This window comes from Artemia franciscana, chromosome 12, assembly GCF_032884065.1.
Source record: "Artemia franciscana chromosome 12, ASM3288406v1, whole genome shotgun sequence".
NCBI classification, from domain to species: Eukaryota; Metazoa; Arthropoda; class Branchiopoda; order Anostraca; family Artemiidae; genus Artemia; species Artemia franciscana.
Genome location: NC_088874.1, coordinates 10,586,305 through 10,603,260, shown reverse-complemented (window position 1 = coordinate 10,603,260; position 16,956 = coordinate 10,586,305). Strand labels below are relative to the sequence as shown.

The following is a 16,956-nucleotide window of genomic DNA, read 5'->3' as shown; positions in this document are numbered from 1 at the left end:
TCTCTTACGGGAGAGAGCTTCATTAATTAGAGTCCAAACCTTGCGTAAATTCCCTTTACACTCATTAATTCGACGCGAAAAGTACAGCTTTTTTGCTAAACGAAATGAAGAAGTGAGCACATTTTTGTAATGTTTATTCTTCAGAGGATCATCCTGTGTCTTACTTTTACATGCAGCCTTGAAGAAAGACGCCTTCATATGGGTTGCATTGATCAGACCTCTAGACATCCATGGGCATTTAGGTGTAAAATTCCTTGGTTTCTTTCTAAGAGGAAAATGCTTATACAACAGAGTGCCCATACGACACAAAAATAATCTAGTTGCACAATCAGCATCATTAGCTTCAAAAACAATAGACCAATCATTACTCTGAAGACTATGTATTAAATTAGAAATTTCTCTATCTGTTAAAGTTTTAAAAGAAGACTCGCCTTTCTCATCCACAGTAGTCTCTGTTTTAGGCACAGATATAGATAGATAAATAGGGAAGTGATCAGAAAGATCAGTGAAAACAAGACTAGACGAGAACTTCAAATTAGGAGAATGAGAAGTGAAAATATTATCTATTAAAGTGGCAGAATTTTTTGAAGGGTCAACACGTGAAGGAAAAAAAAAATGAAGGAAGTAGCCAAGAAGAAGAAAATACATCTAAAAGATGGTCACATTCATCATTTGATCCAACATTTAACATATTACAATTAAAGTCTCCCAAAACACCAGAAAGCTGATCAAGTAAATCACAGAACAGATGTGTTGGAAAAGGAGGGGGCTTATAAAACAAACAAACAGTATCACATGCAACCTGGCTTTTCAGATCAATAACAAAAGAATAAACTGTCCTATTATTAGACACCACCGATGTAAACAAGGATTCAAGATCAGATTTTCTATAAAATTCAATACTAGATTTTATGAACGAAGAAATACCTTAGAACACTTTGTTACCATTCTAGGGACATGAATAGCAATATAACCATGCATGTCACAAGCTGTAAAATTATCACTGTCAGATAACCATGTTTCCGTCAAGCCTATGACATCAAAAGGGCAAGAATTATAAGACCGCAGATACGATTTAAGAGTGTCCCACTTATCTCTTATCCCACGCACATTCAAACAAAAAACATTAAAGAAACTATTTGAAGAGAGTGAGGGCATAATATTATCACAATAATCAATGGTGGTGGGATAAATACAGCTAGAACTAACCATAGATTCAAGGAGAGGGTCAAAAGTGTGTGCCTCTTGTTTACCAGCACTACTTGGCTGATGAAATATAACTGAATTAAGAATAGAAGAATTCAAAAGGAAAGAGAAATCACCCATATTTATCTCAGACATACAAAACCTTCACAAATGACACACTATCCATAGCACACTTGAAGGTAATGGAATCATAAACAAAGAAAAAGAAATATCAGTTGGATGGCTAATATTAACCAAAGAAAAGGGTCAAACAATGTGGCACCAGTCAGGAAAAGGCATGACAAAAAATGAGAGAAATCAGGCTACGTAAAGGCAATAGGATCTCAAGTAAACATAAAGAGACATTAGTAAGATGGCTCATAATATTTGAAGAATAGGCTAAATTTACAATATTAGACCAGTAAAATTTGTGTGAGCTGTAAGTGGGCTGACATGACAAAAGTGTGACAATGGTCTGACATGACAAAAGTCTGACATGACAATGGTATGACACACAATGTTCAAAGTATAAGACCAAAATATATTTGAGCAATCAAAATTATGTGATCTGCATGTGAACACACAGAACAAAGATATGGTAGAATTAAGGCAAAATGAAGGTGATATGATCACAAACATAAATAAGGAAATAATAGTGGGATGGCATATATTTGTTAAAGTATTGGCCGAAAGTATAAGGTGGAGCCAGTCAAGATTGTAAGAGCTGCAATGATGCTGACATGACAAAAATATGATAGAAATTGGCCTACATGAAGATGAGAGAGTCAAAAACAAAAATAAAAAAAATTCAGTAGGATGGCATATATTAATCATAATATTGGCCCAAAATATAATATGGGACCAGTCAAAACTCGATGAGCTGCAAGTGTGCAGACATAACAAGAAAGTTTTAGAAGCCATGCAACATGATGGTGATTATGCTGACATGACAAAAATATGATAGAAATTGGCCTACGTGAAGGTGAGAGAGTCAAAAACAAATAAAAAAAAATTCAGTAGAATGGCATATATTAATCATAATATTGGCCCAAAATATAATATAGGACAAGTCAAAACTCGATGAGCTGCAAGTGTGCAGACATAACAAGAACGTTTAAGAAGCCATGCAACATGATGGTGATAGGATCACAAACAAACATAAAGAAAAATCAGTGGAAAGGCACATATTAATTAAAGAAGTGGCACAAAATATAATATAGCACAAGTCAAAATTATGTGAAGACAGTGAAGAGTGAAAGAGGAAAAATGTAAGAACACAAAATAAATTCATACAAATCAACACATTATAACAAAGTGAACTAAAATCCATCACTTTAATTCTCTGCATTTGCAGCACACAAATCAATTTCATTCTGATCACTGAACTTAACTACTCTTCCAGACTGAGTTTTATACAGGATATCACCTTTACTGGACCAAACATTACGTAAACCAAGCTTTGACTTTGCATATGAAAGAAGCTGTAAGCGTGGTTTAGTAAGCATCTCCGAAAATAGTGTCCCAGATCCTTTCAAATCCTTCTATTGTCTGAGAAGCAATTGGCGAATTCATAAATTACAAAATTCTACAACTATGGCCCTGGGTTTGGCAGATGGTTTGCCAATTCTTTTGGCTGATACAACATCAGACTGGGTAATTGGTATGCCAGGAAATTCCACAGCACATAGTGTATTGAACTGACTTTCAGTGTTTTCATTGGGGGCATCTTCTTTCACCCCAAAGACAATAATTTGGTTGCTCAAAGCCTGCTGTTCAAAATGATCATTTAATATTGCCAGGTTAGACTGGATAGGCTTGAAAGAGCTCTCAAGGTCTTTCATTGATGACCCAAGAGTAGTCAAAGAAGATTCAATTGTAAATATGCGTTTATTATAGCTTTCAAGGGTCTTATCAACTAGACTACTAAGATCTAGACTGAGGCCAGCATACACATCCTGCTTGATTGCATCCAGCTTATCTGAAGAAATAGTGGCATCATGTTGAATGACTGCCTGTTCCTCTTTCATTTTGGTCACAGCCTCATCTACCTGGGTAGAGATCTTGGCCAATATGAGGTCATCAAGTAACCCTTTCACTGAAGATTTAAGGCTGTCAGGATGCAGTGAATCTGCTAACATTTTGTGTTTAATTTTTATATTACTCATGTGGTTAGTCAGCATGAATATTTGCCCTGAGACAGATTCTGATCCAGAGAATTGGAGTGAGCTGTCTGACCTAAGTTCACGGGGTGGCTTGATTTGACCTTTCATTACTTACTTAATGTGAACAACAAGACAGGTACAGAGTAAGCAGTGGTATATGGCAGGCTGAGTATAAGGCAGGATGTGGTTCACAATCTAGCAGCAAATTTCAAATAACAAAGCAGGAGCAAGTTAAAATTAGCAGAGGTCTCACCTGATGAGTCCCCTCTTACAGCGGCTTATAATAGAACAAATCTCAGTCCTCTATGGATATGAACATAATGGTGTGGGCTATTCACGGTTTCCTTTCTCTAAAGTCAGTTTGAAACAAATCCACGAGGCAATAAAGTTGGTTCTTTCGGAATTTCGACTACGTTCTTTAGCTGTGCAGAAACAGTTTTGCTTTAAATTATTTTTTTTAAATACATAGTAAAAGTTACAAACTAATTTTGTTTAATAACCAGTGATGAAACCAAAATAGTCAACAAGATATTTGTATGGGAAGTAAGTGTAAGTTTTTCTTCATATATCCCATAAATTTTCGTTCAAGGAGTCGTATTTTTTGAGGCCTGAATATTTTTATGTTGGTTATTATCTAAAAAAACACGAGTTAAGAGCTCATTTGGTACTTGTCGGAAGAGCCAAGGTCAGAAGAGCCACGTGCAAAAAGCTCATATGGCATGAACTCTAGCAAAATTCTAAAATTCAATAGATTGACTTAAAAGAAAAATCAGAGGCTTGATGGCATTTGGGATTTTAGATTTGAGCTCTTAGAAACGAGGTCGTTCTAAATATCAAGATTCAATAAGATCCAATCACCAATTCCTCAGTTAAAATATCTCATTTTTCAAATTTTTCCTCTCTCATCAGCCCCCCAGATAGTCAAATTGGGGGGAAAACGACTATTATCAAATAAATTTGAAAAGATCCTCGACACGCCTACCAATTTTCATCGTCCTAGCACGACCAGAAGCACCGAACTTGCTAAAGTACTGGACCCTGTAACTACCCCGAAGATACCAAATCCAGCCCGTTTACTTGAATCACGTATCTAAGACATGTGGTTACTCTTCCCGATAATTTTTATCCTGATATCTCCACTCTAAGCGTTTTTCTAAGATTTTCAGTTTTCCCCTTCAAATCCCCCTACTGTAATCAGATCTGGTCGGAATTTCAAATAAGAGCCTTGAGACATGAGTTTCTTCGAAGTATCCATAAGATCCTGTCACACGTTCGTAAGTTAAAAATACTTTAATTTTCTAATTTGTTCGAGTTAACACCCCCACGACCACTCCCCCAAAGATAGCGTATTGAGTTTGGTAATGTCCATCCCGTATTTGGGGCTTGTGTTTATTCTCTCCACAAAGTTTCATCCCGATCTCTCCACTCTAATAGTTTTCCATGATTTCCCATTTCCTTCTCCAATAACGCCAAATATTACCAAATGCAATTAGTATTTAAAAAAGAGTTCTGAAACACAAGGTTCTTTTCAATATAAAATTTTATTAAGACTATAACACCCATTCTTAAGTTAAAAACGCTTAATTTTCTGCAATTTTTTCTCTCCTTCCAGTCCCCAAGATTGTTTGATACTGGGACAAGACTGTTATTAAATCAATTTGTACAGTTCCCTGGCACGTCTAACAATTTGAATCGTTCTAGCACGTTAGGAGCACTGAACGCGTCAAAGAAATGAAAAAAAAAACTCGCCCAAAGAGATTGGGACTGGTCTAGTTATGTCATTCAGGTATCTTGTGCTTGCGCTTATTCTTCCCATCAAGTTACATCCCGATCTCTCCATTCCGGTTTTCCCAAGACTTCGAGTTTCCAAGATTTCCGTTTTCCCCCCCACCTCCTATATCCACAGATCCGATTCGAATTGAAAATGGAGCATCTGAGACATAAGAATTTTTTATATATCAAGTATCATTAAGATCCGATCACCTGTCCGTAAGATAAAGATACCTCAATTTTCTCAATTTCCCACACCTCCAGCCCCTACCTATATATTTGTACTGGAAAAACAACTGTTATAAAGTCAATTGGTGCAGGTCCCTCTCATATTTACCAATTTTCATCGTCCTAGCACATTCAAAAGCACCAAATTTGCCAAAACACAGAAATTCCCCCAACTCCCTCAAACAGAGCGGATCAGGTCTAGTTATTCCAATAACGTATCTAGGACTCATATTTATTCTTCGAACCAAGTTTGATTCCGATCTCTCAACTCTAAGCATTATCCAAGATTTCCAGTTTTCTCCTCCAAGTCCTCTCAAAGTCACCAATTTCTTATCAAATTTCATTAAGATACGATTATCCGCTCGTAAGTTAAAAATAACTTGTTTTTTCTATTTTATAAGAATTAAACTTCTCTATACTTCCCCCAAGATTGTCGATTCAGGGAATTGGCTATTTTTGGAATTGACCAATATACTTGGAATTGACCAAGTGCCATAAAACCGACTTTAAATTTTCAGATTAATATATCGTGAAGATTACAAATTAGTAAAAAAAGAAAAAAGAAACCACCTAATATATTAATATCATAATAAATATACCCTACACAATTAAAATCATTATCAATTTTATAATCAAAGCGTTGAACAATTAATTTCTGACCAACACTATCATCATAATCACCACACATTATAAAAAAGACAACAGAGCAAAAAAAAAAAAAAAAACAACAACATCATTGCTAAGAGGAAATAATAACTTAAAAAGTATCATATTGGAAAGAGCAAATATGATTTTCCAACATACTTTTTACATTTATGTCTTATAGTCTTACGAGTTTAAAAGTCTATTCTTATAAAGGCATGGGCGTTTTCAGGCTTAAACGGAATAATTTCTGCTTGTTTGTTTTTATTTAATTTTTACCGTAATATCTAATCTGAACTGTAATCAACAAATGATTGTCTACAATTTTGATTGAGTATTTTTAGAAAATGAAAGGGCTGGGAAAGAGAGCTGCTTGTCCTCCAATCTTGTTTGACTCTTGAAAAATTCACAAGAACACTTAATTTCCCATCGAATTAACTCATTTAAAAGATATTACCAGTGTTTATCGTGTGCTTATAATATTTTTTTATTTTACCTCTTGAAAGCCACCATACTAATAGCTTTTCTTGTCTCCTAAATTGGATAAAACGTTTTCCCTCCGCATTTTATGATTTTCAATCGATTAGCCAATAATTTGAAAAATTAAAAAAAAGTTTCTGAGAACCTTCGTGCCTTATCAGAAAATAATTTGCACTTTGCTTAAAACCAAATATAATATAAATATGTTTACTTTTTGACTTCAATAAACAATTGTTGATTATCAACTGTTATTTTGTAGTAAATTGAAAATTAGGTTTTGGTCCTGAAAATACATGAGGGTTGTCAGTACTAGTCATATTAGAATTTTGTTCAATTTACCAGAAAACGGATTACGGTTATGCGTTAATATTATATCCTCTACATTGATCTAATTGAAGTAATGGTCATGGAAAAAAAAGAGAGGTAAAGTTTAAGAAAAGAGAGTATCTGAGAAGAATTTTCCGCAAATATTCAAACAGATGGGGGGATAGGGAAAGTTATATCAAGGAATTATTTAAAAACTGGTCAAAAATCAATTTGATAATATTTTTTTTTTTACTTCAAGTAAGGAATAACATTAAAACTTACTATGAACATTAATTATTCCGTATATTAAGGATGGTTCCCCTTCTTGGACCCCCAATATTTACGCGAAAGACTGAGCTTTTGCCATAATATCCTTAAAAAAAATTTTTAATTGCAAACTAAAAATTGAGTGAGAACGGTTTAAAAGAACTTCTCGACTATAGCATACAGAGCAAGGCTTGACGTATTGGCAATCACCCGTCATATACGTATGCTTTTAGTAAGACTTAACTTGATCATAAGTTATAATGCACTTCTAAATGAAGATTCCTGTATTATTTTGGATGAACAAGGAAAGGCATCTATAAAATACATTTGCATTTGAGTCTGCTACTAAGTACAAATATACAGGAATTTTACTATATTAGCAATAGTTATGCAAAAAAACCTCAATTTACTTTAGATAATGTGTAGTCATTCGGAGTAAGTGATTTTTTTTTCTGTGATTCCTTTAACTAATGATTGAAATATACCTATAAATTTCAGAAGTAGAAATACCTAATTGACAACTATAATGCCTAACGGAGTTAATCACCTATAACAACATGTTTTGCATAAATAATTCAAGCGATCATCAATCTTTATTAAAAAATAAGAACACGCTATATAAGATAAAATCTTTTAAAGTTATAAGAGTCCCTTTTTAAAGGTTTTATTTTATATCTTAACATTTAAATTTTCTGGGAGGATATGGCTAGAGGCTATTGAAATTATTTCTGTCGGGAGAGCATTTTAGACTTAATTAACCTTTTTGTTACCTAGTACATGTGTTTAGTCTAGTATGCAAAAAATTATTTTTGTATAAAAAGTAAATTGCCCTGGTGATAGTAGGAACAGGATTCTTAGGCTTTGAGAAAAAGAGAGGTTTAACAAGATCCAAAGTGTAACGATTTAAAAATATGAAATACTTTTAATGTTCATTATAAAAATTGGTTAGGACGTGCTAAAATTATTTTGAGAAACCAGGAATACTATTGTTTCTTTCACATTTCACTAATGTCATGCAAATTAAATTAATACAGCAGTAGTATGTATAAATTTCATATATCCTTATCTGCAAGTTTTAGAATGAAAAAACTAATAATTTGGCTATAAGGCTCCATGGTATTGTAAATACATTAGAAAATACTTTGCCAATACACAGCGGTTTAGTCTTTGAGGTTTTGGTAATCAAGCATACACTTTTCGTTACTTTTATTCGAAGATATTTAATTTCATTTTAAGAGGAAAATCTTCTGATTGTTAAAAAAATTACTTTTGAACTAACTTTGAATAATTAGTTTTGTTGTAATGTATAGACTTTTGTCTTGAGATATTTCTCACAAACCAATAAAATCCCCACGAACGAGCGATGAAATTGAAAAATGTAAGTTTTTCCCATATCCGATTGAAATTAACAAGATAAATTATTTGTGCCATTGAGACATGAGAAATGTGACTTGTGAAAAAACGTATTCTGGCAAGATTGTTTTCCAAACTTACTATTATATTAAGAATTTGTTGGCTTTTGGACAATAGTCTACAGGAGCCTCATTTTCCCAGGCATTGCAGACTTGCGAATATCCACAAAAGCCTTGATCGTTTCTCATTAATGGTGACATTTTTAGCTATGCAATAGAGAATCAAAGAGAGAATAAAGTATAAAATTGTGTCAAACATAAAGAAAGAACGTTTCACAAAGAAAAAAATTAACAAGAAAAATAAATATCTGAAAAAAGAAGAGTAGCTAGCACAACAAATGGAAGCAAAAATGAGCAGAAATTGCGACAATGTGCTCAAAGAAAAACAAATTTTAGATTAAATACGAACAGAGTAGTGAAAATTAAACTAAACTCAAACAGCAAAAGGAAAACAAAAGACAGCCGAAACAACTGAAAGCCTATTCACCAAATATACTGGGAAACAACTATCGGTTTATTGATTGACTTAGCTTACCTACTAACCCAATTTTCATTAAAAGTTTGATCAGATGATCTTAATTTAAGCAGTGGGAAAACTCATTTGAATCTTCTAGCATCAAGTCATACTAATCCGTGTTTATCAGTCATGTCTTTATTTAAAGGAAAGTCTATATTCATGTATTTTTTCGGTTCACTCGAGTTTGTGTCCTTAAAATATTTAAGCTGTTATAAGCTATATATGTATATATATATATATATATATATATATATATATATATATATATATATATATATATATATATATATATATATATATATTTTATATTTGAAATTATCGTTATAATTTCTGATATATTTACGTTTGTCTGAGAAAGAAATTATTACGCATATGAAAGGGACTGCCTTGCACTTTACTCTAAACTTTTGATTTTTTGTCCCAATTAAATAAGAATGATTTATGAAACACAATGGCCAAATACTTGGAGTAATGAGGTTTTTTTTTATCATATAGTAACTTTAGTGTACAGATCGAGGCCTTGAGGAGGGGGTAACCCTTTTCATATGCGTAATGATTCCTATAAGTAATTAACGTAAATGATTGTTTGGGACTTGTTGTCTAATTCTTCCTAGTTCACAAGTATATTTTGAGTGTACACCTTTATTATTGGTGCTGAGGTGGGGGGGGGGGATGTCCTAGGAGTAACCAAGTTGACTCAGGTTATGTTTGATGAATATATTTTTATATAGCTTAAAACAGCTTAAATATTTTAAGAACGCAATTGAAGTTAAATTAAACCCAAGTAAAGTTTTTAATAATTCATAAGTAATTTTTATAACAATCATAAGATTTTCGTCTTAAAATAAAATTAAATATCTTCGAATAAAAAGTAAGCCCTATAGCCAAATAAACTAAAAAAACAAGTTTTTTTAAATGAAAGTAAGGAGCGACATTAAAACTTATAACAAACAGAAATTACTCCGTATATGAAAGGGGCTTTTCTTCCTCAACGCCCCGCTCTTTACGCTAAAGTTTTTTCCCTTTTTAAAAAGTAGAGCTAAGAGAAAAAGTAATTTTTTTCCTACCGGAAAAAAAATTGGAGTTTTACAGAAAGATCACGGATGCGTGCTTATTTGCTGCTTTTTTCCAAGGGGTGATCGTGTTGACCCAATGGTCCTAGAATATCAGAAAAGGGCTTATTTGAATGAAAATTTAAAGTTCTAGGTTACTGTCTTTTTTAAGTGACCTAAAAGGTTGGAGGGCAACTTAGCCCCCCCCCCCCCCCCCCCTACCACACCCCTTTTTTCTCAAAAATGTACAATCAAAATTTTGAGATTTCCATTTTGCACAGTATAGTTGAAAGGTCGAGTAACTATGCCTTTGAGATATCGTGGCCCCCTAGAGCCCCTGGAGAAACGTCTTGAAATTATGAAAGTTGTCTATTGATTATGTATATCATTTGCTATTGGGAAGCCTACATACATTTTTTAGGGGGGGGGGGGACAGATGCTCTGCTGAGTAGATTTTCAGAGGGAGAATTTTACATGGGGAGAGAAGTTTCAAAAGGGTGAATTTCTCAGGGGAAATTTTACACTTGGGAATTTACCAGAATTCCTATACAAAATTCTTCTTATGTCTTGCTTTCTCATTATCAACTCCATTTTACGCGCGGAAATGTTAAGGACAATTTTCCGGGGTAAGTTTTCACCAGGATTGAACTGTCTAGGGAATACAAACAGAAATTAAAAGCGAACTTAAAATGAACAGAAATTAACAAGTATATGAGAAGGGTTGCTCTTCCTCAACATCTCGTTCTTTACGCTAAAGTTTTGATTTTGTCCCAATTCCCAGTGAACGACTTTTGAAACAACAAGGTTCGTTTAATTAGAACAACAAGAAGTGCTTTTTTTTAGTACTAAATACTTTAGCGTAAGGAGCAAGGTGTTAAGGAGGAGCAACTCCCCTAACATACGTATTAGTTTTTGTTTGATTTGAGTTTTAATGTAGCTCCTTCCACTAAGTTGAAAAAAACATTATTTTTTTTTGTTTAATGATAAGAAAGAAACGATATTGTTTTGGCGATTATTTTGGACTGAGTGTGACATACATACTTACATAAAAATACATACATACATAAATAGTAATTTTTTTAACAATCATAAGATTTTCCTCTTTAAATGATTTCCCCTCCACCTCCTATATCCACAGATCCGATTCAAATTGAAAATGGAGCATCTGAGACATAAGAATTTTTTATATATCAAGTATCATTAAGATCCGATCACCTGTCCGTAAGATAAAGATACCTCAATTTTCTCAATTTCCCACACCTCCAGCCCCTACCTATATATTTGTACTGGAAAAACCACTGTTATAAAGTCAATTGGTGCAGGTCCCTCTCATATTTACCAATTTTCATCGTCCTAGCACATTCAAAAGCACCAAATTTGCCAAAACACAGAAAATCTCCCAACTCCCTCAAACAGAGCGGATCAGGTCTAGTTATTCCAATAACGTATCTAGGACTCATATTTTACACTTGGGAATTTTTACACTTGGGAATTTACCAGAATTCCTATAAAAAATTCTTCTTATGTCTTGCTTTCTCATTATCAACTCCATTTTACGCGCGGAGATGTTAAGGACAATTGTCTGGGGTAAGTTTTCACCAGGATTGAACTGTCTAGGGAATACAAACAGAAATTAAAGGCGAACTTAAAATGAACAGAAATTAACAAGTATATGAGAAAGGTTGCTCTTCCTCAACATCTCGTTCTTTACGCTAAAGTTTTGATTTTGTCCCAATTCCCTGTGAACGACTCTTGAAACAACAAGGTTCGTTTAATTAGAACAACAAGAAGTGCTTTTTTTTAGTACTAAATACTTTAGCGTAAGGAGCAAGGTGTTGAGGAGGAGCAACTCCCCTAACATACGTACTAGTTTTTGTTTGATTTGAGTTTTAATGTAGCTCCTTCCACTAAGTTGAAAAAAACATTATTTTTTTTGTTTAATGATAAGAAAGAAATGATATTGTTTTGGCGATTATTTTGGACTGAGTTTGACATACATACTATTTTTCACGATTGTTTTTTATAGCAGTATATATTTTTTATCATAACACTAGATAAGGTATAAAGGAATTAGCAACAATCGCTGCGTTAGCATAACTGGAACTTTTTTCTGGGGAAAAAATTTCCTTTTTCTGGGGAAAAGATTCTAGAAATCCTGTTTTGCATAAAAAACTGTTTAGTGAAGAAAAATCAACATTTAAAGCTGATCCAGGAATAGTAACTGTTATTTCAATTTAGTTTAACAGTAAAGTTTATCACAAAAACAAATTTATTAAAATTATAAAAAATAGCCTAAAACTCCACAAAACTGGTGTCGGATGGAAATAAAAACTACACCATTGAAATTTTCATAGCAAAAAATCCCTCACGGGGGAATTAAAGATCCTATCTGGAGCAAAAGTACAGCATGTTTTTTTCTACAAGTGTAAAATACACTTGTATTGTACAAGTGAATTTACAATTGAAATGTATTTTACGTTTTTTCTACAAGTGTTTCATTTGCCTGTGAATTTGAAGATGCCTATTATTGATTGGTGGTAATCAAAATAATATATTCAAACATTTATTATTTCAATCCTGCTAAATATTGCCCAACACTACCCACCTTGAAATATTCAACTTGAAGTAACAATACGGAAGCACATTGGATAAATAACTTGTTCTGGGGTGATATAGCGCAGAAACCCTGATTTCTTTGATAATAAACGTGATATTCGTTTTTTTTAATATACTGAGGATAGGGTGATGAACCAGCTGTGAAACAATAGATATTTAAAAGGAAACATTTTGGTTAGTCGTTGTATAAAGTTTGAAATACAACGTTCTGTGAATATTTAGAAAACATTACCATGATTGGACACATCCTTAAGGTAAAAAGAAGAAATTATTATATATAATAAATATCCAATTAATTTAATACTATATAATATTATGATTTACATCAATGCTGCATATAATTCATAACAACCTTTTAAAGAGGACAATCGTAAATTAAGCAATGTAAACAAAATCGAAGGGACAGTGCCGCATCCAGAATTTTTGCGGAGGTGGGGATTGTCCTATTTTAAATAGAAAAATCATGAATCAATGAATGCAAATGATATTGATTGACCAGGAACCCCCCAAAACTTCAGTCTGACTCGTAAAAGTGAAACAAAAATTTATATAAGTGGGATTTTGTCTGCGTTTTTTCGCAAGCTTTTACGTAGCTTTTGTAGAGCACCCCCGATAAAATACAACCCCCACCCCAAATGAAAACTATGGATACGCCCTTAGACACTCACGGGTATATCTTGGTTTCGTAACTTTCATATACCGTTTATGAACAATATATTTGTTACGCTTTCAATAAAGTACGCCATTAGTTCAATTAGGAATTTTGAAGGATACTTCACTCTTTGATGCTCGTCAAAAAGATCTATGATATGCTCTAGTAGTTTAAAAGAATCGATTTGATATAGAATGTCGATCAAATCGTTGGTGAAATTAGCTCAATCTAAGCTTGCACAGATCTGACTATGAGAAATATATTCAATCACCAATGTACCTTTTGCTTGGGCAGATGACCTAGCTCGTATTCCAAAATAGCTTTTCAGTCACCTATTTTGCTAGAACGTCGTTTTTAAATGATATCAGAGCTATTTTTCTGTTATTTGAAAAGATTCAGAAATTCTGTTTCCTATCATTTGAATTTCTCTCTTTCTATAGTTCTTGCAGAGATCGAAAATAAAAACTTACTTTCTATCAAATCGAATGCTCAGTTTTAGGTTGCACAACAAATGTAAGTATTATTCAGTAGCCAATAAAATAATTCATCAGTTATTTTTTACTTTTTTGCATTACCCTTGACGTGAAGTCTTGCAAACCAGTCGAACCAAAGATATCATATCAAAATTTTGATACTAATCGTTATTCCGTACATCTTCTTCATAATTTTCCCTTTTTTCTGTGTTTTGACTGTCTTTATCTGAGCTGTTGGAAACATGCCATTTTGACATCTTGGATGCAGAAATAGTCTTTCCGTTCATTTCAATATACCTCTAAACATTCCTGAAAATTTTAAGTTAATTCCCTTAGCTGTTCCTGAGATATTACAGATACACTCTTTTGACAACCTGAATCTTTATAGTTTCATTCGGCGTAAAACTACATCCCGTCTACTGTCCCTCAAGATTGCAGCTGAATTCCGTAAGCTATTCCTGACAAATTGTAGTTATACCGTTTTGACAGCCTGAATGCACGGAACATTTTGGAATTTCGCTCAAAAACCCACCTCCCATTCAATTGCCTAAAAATTTCAATGTATTACCCTTAACCGTTCATTAAACATTACAAATATACTCTTTTGACAACCTGAAGGCAGGTAGTGTCATTTGGTTTAGTTCATCACCTCTATCAAAATGGCCTTACAGTTTCAGTCCTAGCCGTTCCTTAGATCTGCATATACAGGCTTTTGACATCCTTTTGATTTAGTTCATTTAAGCTTCTAATCGAAGACTCTACTATGACTCTTTCATAAGAAGTGATCCCATGAAAAAATTGTAACAGTATGAAGCCTTATCCTTCTTTACTTAGGAAGCGCTAGTGTACTACCTAAGACAAAAGAGATTATGCCACAGAAAGATTACATACCTAGTGGATGAGTAAAACCTGTATTGATAGTTAGCCTTACTTCTATTTGCATGCGCAGAAGTAGAATGTACAGAAAGATTACATACCTAGTGGAAAAGCTTGAGGAAGGTTGGAAGTAAAACCTGAATTTAATGTTCTATATTAGGTCAAATAATGAGTCAAATCAATAAATAAATAATGTTGTATATTAGGTAAAATTATATTTTACAATATGCATACAAGGTGCATGGAAACTTGTCTAATATTGATAGTTAGCCTTACTTCTATCTGCATGTCCAGAAGTAGAATGTACAGGAGGATTACATACCTAGTGGAAAAGCTTAAGTAACGTTGGAAGTAAAACCTGAATTTAATGTTGTATATTTAGCAAAAATAATATTGAACAGTTCAGCTTCATTGCATAAATTAAACTAAAATCTTTTTGCTAGTCTTACAGTGTATATTTTCTTGCTAAAATTGTTCTTACAAAAATAAACATCGAAGTTGAAACTAAAAACAAAACGAAAATTATCGCAGATTGTGCAAATTTAAATAAGCCGACCTGTTGTAGTTTCCTATAGATGGAGAATTCTAAAAACAAACACTTTACTGAAAACAATAAAAAAATCTAATAAGACCAGCATTTTACCTTACAGTCTAAATTTACATGAGGAAACTGCTGAATATAAAATACTAATTTATAAGTCTCTTAATAGTCTTTACCAGCTACGATATCGATAGCCTTTAGAATTTATCAGTAATTATCAACAAAATTCGGTCAATGTCAGTTTTCAGCATATCACTAGTTTTAAAAATTCTACCAATGGCGGGGAACGCCAAGAGTCAGTTGGATGAATCAAATTTTATAAATATAACTTTATTTACATAGTTACAACATTGTTCTTCATTTCCACACAACTTTTTATTAGCAATCTGTTTTACAGGCGTTCCTTTTCTTTGCTGTTACAACCGTTGCTAAAGCTCAACTAGATAAACCAGAAGCACAACAAGGAGGTACAGCTCTAGTAAAAACTCAACAAGATGCTATTAATCAATGGGAAGCCCAGCAAGGACTTAAAGACCAACTGGATGGTAAACATTATGCCACACCTCAAGTAGAAACCCAACGAGGGGCTATGGCTCAAATAGAAGACCAGCAAGATAAAAAAGACAAAGTGGAACCCAAAGATGATGAAGAAGCAAACTCGAGAATACTTGGCTTAGGAGGTGTTCTTGGTGGCCTGGGAGGAGGATTACTTGGAGGAGGCTACAGACCAGGATTTGGAGGTGGATATAGACCTGGGTTTGGAGGTGGCTACAGACCTGGGTTTGGAGGTGGCTACAGGCCAGGATTTGGAGGAGGATATAGACCTAATTTTGGAAGATGATTTAGTGCTAACTTTTAGAAGATAAAACTAAACTAAAAATATTTTTTATATCTCACTTTCGAAACAAACTTTTGTTTCCCAAATAACGGGCCATTGAGCCCTTTGGGATATTGTTTTTGTTATTATTATTTTATGAAAATAAATAGAACTTGAACTTGAACTTGAAACTCAGATAAGTTTTATATTTCGCTTCGTTGATGATATTCTCGCTGTTTGGGAACATGGTCAGGACTCTTTAAAATATTTTTTGGCGCATTTGAATTTTGATTCCAATCTTCAATTCACAATTGAACTGAAAGATTCAGGAGAGCTTCCTTTCTTGAATGTTTTAATTATAAAATTTACTCATAGCCTTGAATTTTCAATGAACAGAAAACCGATCCATAATGATCGGTATCTAAATTTCTCGTCAAATCACCTTGTGTAAAAAGAAGGGTAGTAATTTCCTTAGTCGACAGGGCTCTAAGAATATAATCGGGTAATCATGTAAAATTCAAGTTAGATTAAGTTAAAGATATTCTATTTTGCAATGGCTGCCCAATGAATCTAATTGAAAACATAATGGATAGACAATTGAAAAAGGTAAAACAGGAAAATAGGGAGCCCGTCCCTCCTGGTTCAGTTACATTGGCAATTGAGAACAAAACTTTCACTAGATTACAATACGTCTCGAAAATTATACAATTTTTGTTTGCTCTTGTCGGTGTCTCACCTGGAATTAAATTTTAAATATAAGAAACAATGCCGCTTAAAAAGGTTCTAGAACTTCTGCGTCGGAATAAGCCCCCTCGTAACTTCCTAGGAGTATCGGTTCAATACGATCACCCCTGGGGAAAAATAATAATCAAAATAATAATAATAAGAAAATTAATAATAATAAACCGCTCGGAAAAAAGAATTTGATATTCCATATTTTCGTAGACAGGAGCTTGAAAT

At 33.4% G+C, this 16,956-nt stretch overlaps 1 protein-coding gene across 1 annotated transcript; it reads left to right on the top strand.

Moving 5' to 3' along the window:
- Positions 1 to 4,579: 4,579 nt before the first annotated feature.
- On the top strand, positions 4,580 to 16,020 carry LOC136033429 (uncharacterized). Its single transcript, XM_065714179.1, has 2 exons — positions 4,580 to 4,621; positions 15,577 to 16,020. The coding sequence occupies exons 1-2, from the start codon at positions 4,580 to 4,582 to the stop codon at positions 16,018 to 16,020; spliced, it is 486 nt and encodes a 161-aa protein (XP_065570251.1).
- Positions 16,021 to 16,956: the final 936 nt, after the last annotated feature.